The sequence below is a fragment of the Eumetopias jubatus genome, unplaced genomic scaffold, assembly GCF_037043125.1.
Source record: "Eumetopias jubatus isolate StellerSeaLion01/CBP00866 unplaced genomic scaffold, mEumJub1_p1.0 scaffold_7, whole genome shotgun sequence".
NCBI classification, from domain to species: domain Eukaryota; kingdom Metazoa; phylum Chordata; class Mammalia; order Carnivora; family Otariidae; genus Eumetopias; species Eumetopias jubatus.
This window is the reverse complement of record NW_028274813.1, coordinates 145,497,843-145,509,980: the sequence shown is the minus strand read 5'-3', so window position 1 is coordinate 145,509,980 and position 12,138 is coordinate 145,497,843. Positions and strand designations below refer to the sequence as shown.

The window sequence follows — 12,138 nt, the reverse complement described above, 5'->3', positions numbered from 1 at the left end:
GCTCAGAGGCCTGGGGCGGCTCTTCACACCTTCACTGTTGAAGGTGGTAGGGGAGGCAGCTTGCCACTGTCATTATGCCATTATGATTTTTAAAAGCCAAAAGTATTTCCTTTTCCAGTTTCTTTTGTTTTAAAGTTGATGGCCTTAGCCTCGTTATTTACAAGTAGGTTTGTAATCAGTGGGTCATTTAAACAGGATAGTATTTGAAATACCCTTTTATTTATACTTTATATTATATATATATATTTATATATTAATATTACTTGGCATCTAGCTAAATGCTTTGGCTTCTAGAAGGCCCACTGTATTTTGGGTGAGGCAGTAAATAAGACTTCTTGGTGTGGTAGGACTGGTTCACTGGGGACACTGGTTCCTGCCTCCTATAGTTTAGATTTATTTGGTTCAAACAGATGAAGGTGTTTCTGTGTTATCTTACAGGATTATTTAAAATTTCACATTCTTTGCAAAGGCTTAAAACAGCCCCCTCCCACACGCACACACAGGGAGCATCATAGTACTTTAAAGCCTTTCCTGGGGTGCCTGGGTGGCTCATTTGGTTAAGTGTCTGACTCTTGATTTCTGTTCAGTTCATGATCTCAGGATCGTGAGATTGAGCCCCACATCAGGCTCCGCACTCAGTGGGGAGTCTGCTTGAGATTCTCTTTCTCCCTCTGCCCCTCCCCCCACTCTCAAGCGGGCGCCTTCTCTCTCTGTCTGTCTCATTCAAATAAATAAATAAATCTTTTTAAAAAAATATTTTATTTATTTGACATAGAGAGAGTGCACACTCTCACAAGCAGGGACAGCAGGAGAGGGAAAAGCAGGCTCCCTGCAGAGCAGGGAGCCTGATGTGGGGCTGAACGATCATGACCTGAGCTGAAGGCAGATGCTTAACTGACTGAGCCACCCAGGTGCCCATAAATAAATCTTTTTAAAAAATTAAGAAAAATAAAGCCTTTCCTTAGGTAAGCTTCCTTTCTACTGCAGTCAGATAACCTTGGTTCCTTTTCTCTGAAGGTGGAGGCGCTGCAGGGCCACCGCGTGGTTGATGTCGCCTGTGGCAGTGGAGATGCCCAGACCCTCTGCCTCACTGATGATGATACTGTCTGGTCCTGGGGGGACGGGGACTATGGCAAGCTTGGCCGAGGAGGCAGTGATGGCTGTAAAGTACCCATGAAGGTATTTGTGTTTGCGTAGTGGGAGAAAAACACCTTTCCCAACGATCCTGGGATGGGAACGTTCCAGGTCTTTCTGGAGCTCTTAGAGCTCCCTGGGCCCTCCTAGGAGCACAGAGGCTTGCTGCCACCTCCCCCTCTGTGTGCTTTTCAGGAGTATTTTACCTCATCTTACCTTCTTTGCAGAAAATATAATGGATAATTAGTAAAAAGTGAGGGAAAGGCCCAAAGGTATTGAGATATTTTAAGTGCTCTTTGTGCTGTCTTGAGAAAGTTATGTAATTTAGTGAGACCTGTGGTTTTATGTAGTATGTAGACCTGTTTGAGGAAAAGGATAACAAATTGTTCACGGTCTTTTCAATTTATAGAGTTCTATAGCTATGAATGTGTTGTACTGAAAGGGTTGCATCTGGCTTAGCCAGAGGCTGTTTTAAATGGACATCCTGTGACAAGCTAAGAGGCTACAGGCCTGGGTTGGGGGTCAGATTGCTTTTCTCCATGTGACCTGCATGAATCTGAGCAACTTTTTAACTTTGTGAGACTGTCTTGCCCTTGTGAATGGGCAGTTAGCAAAGATTAAGTTCATTGATGTGTTTAGACCATCTGCTGAGTGCTGTGTGCATGAACCCGACCGGGCCATTTAATTGAGGTGCTTTGCTGTGGATTTGGGAGTGTGTGTGCTGTGAAAGAAAACTAGAAACTGTTCTCTGTCTGGTGTCCAGTCTTGTTAGGAATCTAGGACTGTGTGTGCAGAATAGAGACCCCCATGGTGCACAGGCAGCCCTGGGCGGCAGCATTCTGCCAGAGGCCCCCTCAGATGGGACAAGAGCCTAGGCTAGAACTGCACAGCTTTTCTTCCCAGAGCTGTGCTGCCCAGTACAATAGCTGTTGGCCACACATGGCTATTTAAGTTTAAGTTTAACTCAATTAAGAGTAGATAAAGTTGAAATTCACTTCCCTGCTCACAGTGGCTGCATTTCATGTGCTTAGTAGCTGCATGTGTCTGGCAGCTTCCATTTGGGCGTTTTGGACACAGCACATTTCCATCACTGCAGAGAGTGGTTTTGGCTGGTGCTGCCTGCAGCCAAAGCCTGGTGGAGATGTGCCTGGAGGCACCCCTGTGTCCTCCTGGGCACTGCTGGAAAACCAGAAGCTCGGGGCTTTCTCCTCAGTCTTACCATCTCTTGTTCCTTTTCTCTTGCAGGTGTACGGTATTTTAACCATGTTACAGGTTACTTGGGGTTTCCAGATTTATGAAAAAACTGTCTGTTTTGGACTTTATTATGCTTAGGAAAGCTTAGACACAGACTTTGAACCTTCAGGGATTAAGATGTTGGACACTGGGGGGATGGAGGTCATTACTGATGTGATTATGACAGAAGTGAAGGTGAGGAGAGAACTGAGAGAATTGATTGTTTTAATTAATTTAAATTTAAAATCACATATGAGAACTTAAGTCTGAGAACAGTCACGGATAATAATAATAATAATAAAATAATAATAATAAAAGAGAATAGCTTGCTGGGTGAGAAAAGGTGATGACTAGGTTAGTAAGCCCTAGTGAGACCTCTGGGTATTGGCTGTGAAGGGCCTGGACCCCCAAGCGTTCAGGGGTGGAGGTGAGTTCCAATACTGGCCTGACCAAGGTCGTATTTAATTTAATTACCCTGGATAGATGGCTAGGTCATGTCTAAAGGCCAAAGCCCTGGTCCTCTTGGCCAATCCTCCTTCCCATTGCTTGCTGTTCCTCTCCTGTGGGCCTGTGGGATTTGAGGGCTGGAGGGCAGAAGAGAAGTACAGGGCTTACTGGCGAATGGGGCCAGCACACCACAAAGAGAAATGGAATTGGGAGAGTGGATTCTGAGACCTTCAACTGTGACATGTCCATTTTTAGTGACACTTGCTGGGTCTCATTGTGCAGTAGCATGGGCCCATGGCTGAGTGTCACCATGTGTGCCTTCAAAGCCAGGCATTCCTGCTCCTCCTGAGAACACTTACCTGGTTAAGTGGAGTAGGATTTTAAGTTGTATGAAATATTTGACCTGAGTAAGGATTTTCAGAGTTCCTTATTAGATTTAGTTCAGTCTCTATGTGGTTGCAGCAGGCAGCAAAAGCCTTGATTCAGTCTAATTGAACCTTTTTCCCTTTTAGATTGATTCTCTTACAGGCCTTGGAGTGGTTAAAGTAGAATGTGGATCCCAGTTTTCTGTCGCCCTTACCAAATCTGGTGCTGTTTATACTTGGTATGTAGAATGTGAATCCCAGTTTTCTGTCGCCCTTCCCAAATCTCGTGCTGTTTATACTTGGTATGTAAGATTCTGTTTGTTTGCTATCACCAAAACCGGTTTACTAATGTGAAGTTATATTAACTGACCTCTCATAGATTGAGATGAAACTTATATAGCAGGCTGTGATTTGTGTCGTGAAGTATGCTGCTTAAGCCAGGAGGGTGGGGCAGGGTAGTAAATGACACGGCCTTGCACTCATGCTTCTCTATTTCCTTTTGTGCAGGGGCAAAGGTGACTATCACAGGCTGGGCCATGGATCCGATGACCATGTTAGAAGACCTCGGCAGGTCCAAGGGCTGCAGGGGAAGAAAGTCATTGCTATTGCCACTGGCTCCCTGCACTGTGTGTGCTGCACTGAGGATGGTAGGTGGGAGGCCCAGTGTTGCAGCACAGAGGCCTTTAAAATCTAAGAGGTCTGGGAGAGGAGCAAGTGGCGGGGGAGTAGGAGACCTAAATTTCGTTTGGTCCCAGGAGTTCAGCTAGATAGGGATCAAACCATTCTGAACACCTACAAACTCAACAAGAGAGTGCATCAACTCTCTGAACAGAAAATCGACCACTCTCTAGAAGGTAGGGCATGTGGAGAAGTGAATCCGAGGCCATATTCGGGAAGATAGATGGCAGGGGAGGGGGCCTCCATCAGCCCCGCTACCTGCTAGTGATAGAGCAGCGGAGCAAAAATCAGAACTTTTAGAAGTCGGCTCTGCTGATGGACGTTGCTCCATTGGCTAAGCAGGGGATGGAACCCTTGCTAGGACAGTGTGGCCTCAGGACCCTTGGGGTCACAGGAAGACCAGGGGTGCCTGAGTGCGGCAGAGCTCCCGGGTATCGGAGTGGGGAAGCCGGCTGCAGAGATGGAGCTGGGAGTGGGCCCTCAGCTCAGGGTGGCCATAAACCGTGATCCGTGGCACAGTTGGGCCACTGCTCTTCCAGCAGGGACCCAACAAGCGCAAATCCAGGGAGACTCCCCTTCCTCCCCTCGGAGGAGGGGTGCGGGAGAGCACTGCAGGGATCTGCTGGGTTTGGAGACTCCACACAGGGTCATGTGCCAGAGATAGAAACGCTCGGTCACAGGCCAGGTGAGCACGGAGTGTGGCCGGAGACCGGGGAGACGGGAGTGACTGCTTTTCTCTGGGGGCCCCCTGAGGAGTGGGGCCCCGAGTTCTTGGCTCCTCCGGGGCGGAGATCGGGAGGCCGCCATTTTGATTCTTGTCCTCCAAAGCTGTAGGGAAAGCTTGCAGGGAACAAAAGCTCCCGAGACCAAACCTGAGCAGATTACCTAGCCCGGCCCCCGGCAAGGGCAGTGCAATTCCACCTCAGGCAAAGACATTTGAGAACTACTGCAACAGGCCCCTACCCCAAAAGATCAGCAAGAACAGCCAGCCAAGACCAAGTTTAACAATCAATGAGAACAGCAGAACTCCAGCACTAGGGGAATACTGCACATAGAATTCATAGCTTTTTTTCCCATGATTCTTTAGTCTTTCAAAGTTAATTTTTTTTAACTTTCCTTTTTTTTTTAAATTTTTCTTAATCCCTTTTCAACCAACATGTTATCAATCCCTTTTTTAAAAAATCTTTTTTATTTTTCATTTTTAGAGTCATATTCTATCCTTTCATAGTAGTTAACCTTATTTTTGTATATGTATATAAGTTGTTCTCTCTAAAATTTTGGAATACAGTTTCTTCTAACAGACCAGAATATACCCTAAATCTCTAGTGTATGGCTTTGTTCTAGTCTCCTGCCTGATCACATTCTCTCCCCCCCTTTTTTTTTTAAATCCTCTTCTTTATTTTTCAGGCAGCTTCTTATCTTATCAATGCCTTTTATAAAATCTTTTGTAATTTCCATCTTTACAGTCATATTCCATCCTTTCATCATATTTACCCTTATTTTTGTACATATATAAGTTTTCCTTTCTTTAAAATTTTGGTAGACACTTTCTTCTAACAGACCAAAATATGCCCAAAATCTAGTGTGTGCAACTGACCTATACACAGCCTGATCATTTTTGATCATATTCTGTTTTTTTTGTTTGTTCTTATCTTTTTCTTTTTTCTTTCTTTCCCTTTCTTTTCCCCTGGTTTCAGGTCTTCTCTGATTTGTTTAGTGTATATTTTTCTGGGGTCGTTGTTACCTTGTTAGCATTTTATTCTCTCATTCATCTATTCTACTCTGGACAAAATGACAAGACGGAAAAGATCACCTCAAAAAAAAGAACAAGAGGCAGTACCGACTGCCAGGGACCTAATCAATACGGACATTAGTAAGATGTTGGAACTAGAGTTCAGAATGATGATTTTAAAGATACTAGCTGGGCTTGAAAAAAGCATGGAAGATCTTAGAGAAACCCTTTCTGGAGAAATAAAAGAACTAAAATCTAACCAGGTCGAAATCAAAAAGACTGTTAATGAGGTGCAATAAAAAATGGAGGCTCTAACTGCTAAGATAAAAGAGGTGGAAGAGAGAATCAGTGATATAGAAGACCAAATGATGGAAAATGAAGAAGCTGAGAAAGAGAGAGATAAACAACTACTGAATCACGAGGGCAGAATTTGAGAGATAAGTGATACCATAAGATGAAACAATAATCAGAATAATTGGGATCCCAGAAGAAGAAAAGGAGAGAGGGGCAGAAGGTATATTGGAGCAAATTAGAGCAGAGAACTGCCCTAATTTGGGAAAGGAAACACGCATCAAAATCCAGGAGGCACAGAGAACCCCTCTCAAAATCAATAAAAATAGGTCAACACCCTGACATCTAATCGTAAAACTTACGAGTCTCAGAGACAAAGAGAAAATCCTGAAAGCAGCTCAGAAGAAGAGACCTGTAACCTACAATGGTAGAAACATTAGATTGGCAACAGACCTATCAGAGAGACCTGGCAGGCCAGAAAGGACTGGCATGATATCTTCAGAGCACTAAATGAGAAAAATATGCAGCCAAGAATACTATATCCAGCTAGGCTGTCATTGAAAATAGAAGGAGAGATAAAAAGCTTCCAGGAGAAACAAACACTAAAGGAATTTGCAAGCACAAAGCCAGCCCTAAAAGAAATGTTGAAAGGGGTCCTCTAAGCAAAGACAGAGACTAAAAGCAACATAGACCAGAAAGGAACACAGACAGTATACAGTCACAGTCACCTTACAGGCAATACAGTGGCACTCAATTTGTATCTTTCAATAGTTACCCCGAATGTAAATGGGCTAAATGCCCTAATCAAAAGACATTGGCTATCAGATTGGATAAAAAAACAAGACCCATCGATATGCTGTCTGCAAGAGACTCATTTTAGACCCAAAGACACCCTCAGATTGAAAGTGAGGGGGTGGAAAACCATTTACCGTGCTAATGGACACCAAAAGAAAGCTGGGGTGGCAATCCTTATGTCAGACAAATTAGATTTTAAACCAGACTATAATAAGAGATGAGGAAGGAGACTATATCCTACTTAAAGGGTCTATCCAACAAGAAGATCTAACCATTGTAAATATCTATGCCCCTAACATGGGAGCAGCCAATTATATAAGCCAATTAATAACAAAAGCAAAGAAACACATCGACAACAATACAGTAATACTGGGGGACTTTAACACTCCCCCTTACTGAAATGGACAGATCATCTAAGCAAGAGATCAACAGGAAATAAAGACTCTAAATGACACACTCAAACAAATGGACTTCACAGATATATTCAGAACATTCCATCCCAAAGCAACAGAATACACATTCTTCTCGAGTGCCCAGGAACATTCTCCAGAATAGATCACATCCTAGGTCACAAATCAGGCCTCAGCCGGAACCAAAAGATTGGGATCATTCCCTGCATATTTTTGGGCCACAATGCATTGAAACTAGAACTCAATCACAAGAGGAAAGTTGGAAAGAACTCAAATACATGGAGGCTAAAGAGCATCCTACTAAAGAATGAATGAGTCAACCAGGAAACTAAAGAATTTTAAAAATTCATGGAAACCAATGAAAATGAAAACACAACTGTTCAAAATCTTTGGGATGCAGCAAAGGCAGTCCTAAGAGGAAAGTATATAGCAATACAAGCCTTTCTCAAGAAACAAGAAAGGTCTCAAATACACAACCTAACCCTACACCTAAAGGAGCTGGAGAAAGAAAAACAAATAAAGCCTAAACCCAGCAGTAGAAAAGAAATAATAAAATCAGAGCAGAAATCAATGACATAGAAACCAAAAGAACAGTAGAAAAGATCAACTAAAATAGGAGCTGGTTCTTTGAAAGAATTAACAAAATTGGTAAACCCCTGGCCAGATTTATCAAAAAGAAAAGAGAAAGGACCCAAATCAACAAAATCATGAATGAAAGAGGAGAGATCACAACCAACACCAAAGAAATACAAACAATTATAAGAACATATTATGAGCAACTGTATGACAGCAGATTAGACAATATGGAAGAAATGGATGCATTCCTAGAGATGTATCAACTACCAAAATTGAACCAGGAAGAAATAGAAAACCTGAACAGACCTATAACCACTAAAGAAATTGAAGCAGTCATCAAAAATCTCCCAAGAAACAAAAGCCCAGGGCCAGATGGCTTCCCAGGGGGAATTCTACCAAACATTTCAAGAAGAATTAATACCTATTCTTCTGAAAGTGTTCCAAGAAATAGAAATGAGGGAAAACTTCCAAACTTGTTTTATGAGGCCACCATTACCTTGATCCCCAAACCAGACAAAGACCCCATCAAGAAGGAGAATTACAGACCCAATATCCTTGATGAACATGGATACAAAAATTCTCACCAAAATACCACCCAACAGGATCCAACAGTACATTAACAGGATTATTCACCACGACCAAGTGGGATTTATTCCTGGGCTGCAAGGCTGGTTCAACATCTGCAAATCAATCAACATGATACAATACATTAACAAAAGAAAGAACAAGAATCATAGGATCCTCTCAATAGATGCAGAAAAAGCATTTGACAAAGTACAGCATCCTTTCTTGACCAAAACTTCAGAGTATGGGGATAAATGGTACCTACCTCAATATCATAAAAGCCATCTATGAAAAACCTACAGTGAATCTCATTCTCTATGGGGAAAAACTGAGAGCTTTCCCCCTAAGGTCAGGAACACGGCAGGGATGTCCACTCTCGCCACTGCTATTCAACATAGTATTAGAGTCCTAGCCACAGCAATCAGACAGCAGAAAGAAATAAAAGGCAGCCAAATCTGCAAAGAAGAAGTCAAACTCTCACTGTTTGCAGATGATATGATACTTTATATGGAAAACCCAAAAGACTCTACCCCCAAACTGGTAGAACTCATCCAGGAATTCAGTAAAGTGGCGGGATATAAAATCAATGCACAGAAATCAGTGGCATTCCTATACACCAACAGAGAGAAGAGAGAAGAAAGAGAAATTAAGGAGTTGATCCCATTTACAATTGCACCCAAAGCCATAAGATACCTAGGAATAAATCTAACCAAAGAGGGAAAGAATCTGTGCTCAGAAAACTATAAAATACTCATGAAAGAAATTGAGGAAGACACAAAGAAATGGAAAAACGTTCCATGCTCATGGATTGGAAGAACAAATATTGTGAAGATGTCAGTGCTACTACTTAGAGCAATCTACACATTTAATGGAATCCATATCAAAATACCATCCACTTTTTTCAAAGAAATGGAACAAATAATCCTAAAATTTGTATGGAACCAGAAAATATCCCGAATAGCCACAGGAATGATGAAAAAGAAAAGCAAAGCGGGTGGCATCACAATTCTGGACTTCAAGCTCTATTACAAAGCTGTCATCATCGAAACAGTATGGTATTGGCACAAAAACAGACACATAGATCAGTGGAACAGAACAGAGAGCCCAGAAATGGACCCTCAACTCTGTGGTCAACTGATCTTCAACAAAGCAGGAAAGAATGTCCAATGGAAAAAAGACAATCTCTTCAACAAATGGTGTTGGGAAAATTGGACAGCCACATGCAGAAGAATGAAACTGAACCATTTCCTTACACCACACACAAACCTAGACTCAAAATGGTTGAAAGACCTAAATGTGAGACAGGAGTCCATCGACATCCTAAAGGAGAACACAGGCAGGAACCTCTTCGACCTCAGCTGCAGCAATTTCTTCTTAGAAACATCACCACAGGCAAGGGAAGCAAGGGCAAAAATGAACTATTGGGACTTCATCAACAAAACGAAAAGACAACTGACAGAATGGGAGAAGATATTTGCAAATGACATATCAGATAAAGGACTAGTATCCAAAATGTATAAAGAACTTATCAAGCTCAACACCCAAAGAACAAAAGATCCAATCAAAAAATGGGCAGAAGAAATGAACAGACATTTTTCCAAAGAAGACATCCAAATGGCCAACAGACACATGAAAAAGTGCTCAACATCACTCGGTATCAGGGAAATCCAAATCAAAACCTCAATGAGATACTACCTCACACCAGTCAGAATGGCTAAAATTAACAATTCAGGAAACGACAGATGTTGGCGGGGATGCGAAGAAAGGGGAACCCTCCTAAACTGTTGGTGGGAATGCAAGCTAGTACAGCCACTCTGGAAAACAGTATGGAGGTTCCTCAAAAAGTTGAAAATAGAGCTACCCTACAACCCAGCAATTGCAGTACTAGGTATTTACCCCAAAGATACAAATGTAGGGATCCGAAGGGGTACGTGCACCCTGATGTTTATAGCAGCAATGTCCACAATAGCCAAACTGTGGAAAGAGCCAAGATGTCCACTAACAGATGAATGGATAAAGAAGTGGTATATATATACAATGGAATATTATGCAGCCATCAAAAGGAATGAGATCTTGCCATTTGCAGTGACGTGGTTGGAACTAGAGGTCATTATGCTGAGTGAAATAAGTTAATCAGAGAAAGACATATATCATATGACCGCACTGATATGAGGAATTCTTAATCTCAGGAAACAAACTGAGGCTTGCTTGGGTAGTGGGGGGTGGGAGGGCTGGGGGGCTGGGTGATAGACATTGGGGAGGGTATGTGCTATGGTGAGTGCTGTGAATTGTGTAAGACTGTTGAAGCACAGACCTGTACCTCTGAAACAAATAATACATTATATGTTAAAAAAAAAAAAAAAGAAGAAGATAGCAGGAAGGTAAGAATGAAGGGAGGAGATTGGAGGGTGAGACAAACCATGAGAGGCTATGGACTCTGAGAAACAAACTGAGGGATCTAGAGGGGAGGGGGTGGGTGATGGGTTAGCCTGGTGATTGGTATTAAGGAGTGCACCTACTGCATGGAGCACTGAGTGTTACACACAAACAATGAATCATGGAACACTTCGTCAAAAACTGATGATGTAATATATGGTGATTAACATAACATAAAAAACAAAACTAAGAAGTCTGCTCAGGAATAATATATGCAGCTGTAAGGAGTGGGGAGCAGTTGTATTATAGCTGAGAATTTGCTGAAGAGCTCTGGCTTTTGTCATCTTCAGCCCCTGGTGTTAACACTGGTGAATATGTTATATTTTACGGCTATGCCGAAAAGAGGTAACAGAGCACATTTGATACTGCTGTCCTTTGGAGGAGGTTGCTGCTTGTAAGGTGGCCCTCAGCTGGCCTCTGGGAACCTGGATTTTGGGAGGGCTCCCTCCCTTCCCTAATTGAGAAAAGGGCTGCTGTGCCTAAACTGCACAATGTGGTCTCTGCTGAAATCTGTTTCCTGAAACCTGGGTATGTGCCAGGCAGAACCTGAGGGCTGCTTGTAAGGTGGCCCTCAGCTGGCCTCTGGGAACCTGGATTTTGGGAGGGCTCCCTCCCTTCCCTAACTGAGAAAAGGCCTTGCTGTGCCTAAACTGCACAATGTGGTCTCTTCTGAAACCTGTTTCCTGAAACCTGGGTATGTGCCAGGCAGAAGTGTCCATGTGACAACCCTAGTGAACCCTGGGCGCCGAGGTAGACAGCATTTTACATGTGTTGTCACAACTATTGCTAGAGGAATTAGGCTTGTCCTGTGTAACTCCATTGGCATAGGATCATTGGAAGCTTGTACCTGGTTTCCTCTGGACTTCGCTCATGTGCCTTTTCCCTTTGCTGATTTTTCTTTGTGTCCTTTCACTGTAATTATAGCTGAGTATGACTGTATGCTGACGCCTGGGAGTTTACCCAGTGAATCAGCAAACCTGAAGGTGGTCTTGGGGACCCCAGCACAATGGCAAAAGGGACTGCAGATGGAATTAAGGTTGATAATCAACTGACATTACAATATGGAAATTATTCTGGATTATTAGGTGGGCTAATGTAATTACACAGACCCTTCATAACAGAAAAGGAGGCAGAAGAGTCAGTCAAAGAGATTGTAACAGAGAAGAGGCAGGAGAGATTTTTCGAAGTGAGGGAAGGTCTTGATCCACCATTGCTGGCTATAGAGATGGAGGAAAGGGAATATGGGTGGCCTCTGGAAGCTACGAACAGCTGTCAGCTGACAGCCTACAAGGAAACAGGACCTTGGTCCTCCAAAGAACTTAATTCTTCCAACAGCCTGAATGAGCAAGGACATGGGTTCTCTCCCCCAGAGCGTCCAAAAAGGATGCAGCCTGCTGAGATCTAGCCGTTAGCCTAGTCAGACTCATGTTGGGCTTCTGACCTACAGAACTGAAAGAACTGTTTAAGCCAGTAAATT

At 43.0% G+C, this 12,138-nt stretch overlaps 1 protein-coding gene across 4 annotated transcripts in view; it reads left to right on the top strand.

Annotated features, from left to right (window-relative positions):
- HERC2 (HECT and RLD domain containing E3 ubiquitin protein ligase 2) overlaps positions 1-12,138 on the top strand; it is a 253,596-nt gene that overhangs the window by 224,167 nt on the left and 17,291 nt on the right. For all 4 annotated transcript variants that reach the window (XM_088024974.1, XM_088024976.1, XM_088024975.1 and 1 more), the window contains exons 81-83: positions 1,018-1,179; positions 3,327-3,418; positions 3,687-3,826. In XM_088024974.1, the coding sequence (XP_087881100.1) occupies positions 1,018-1,179; positions 3,327-3,418; positions 3,687-3,826 (394 nt within the window). The remainder of the gene's footprint in view (positions 1-1,017; positions 1,180-3,326; positions 3,419-3,686; positions 3,827-12,138) is intronic.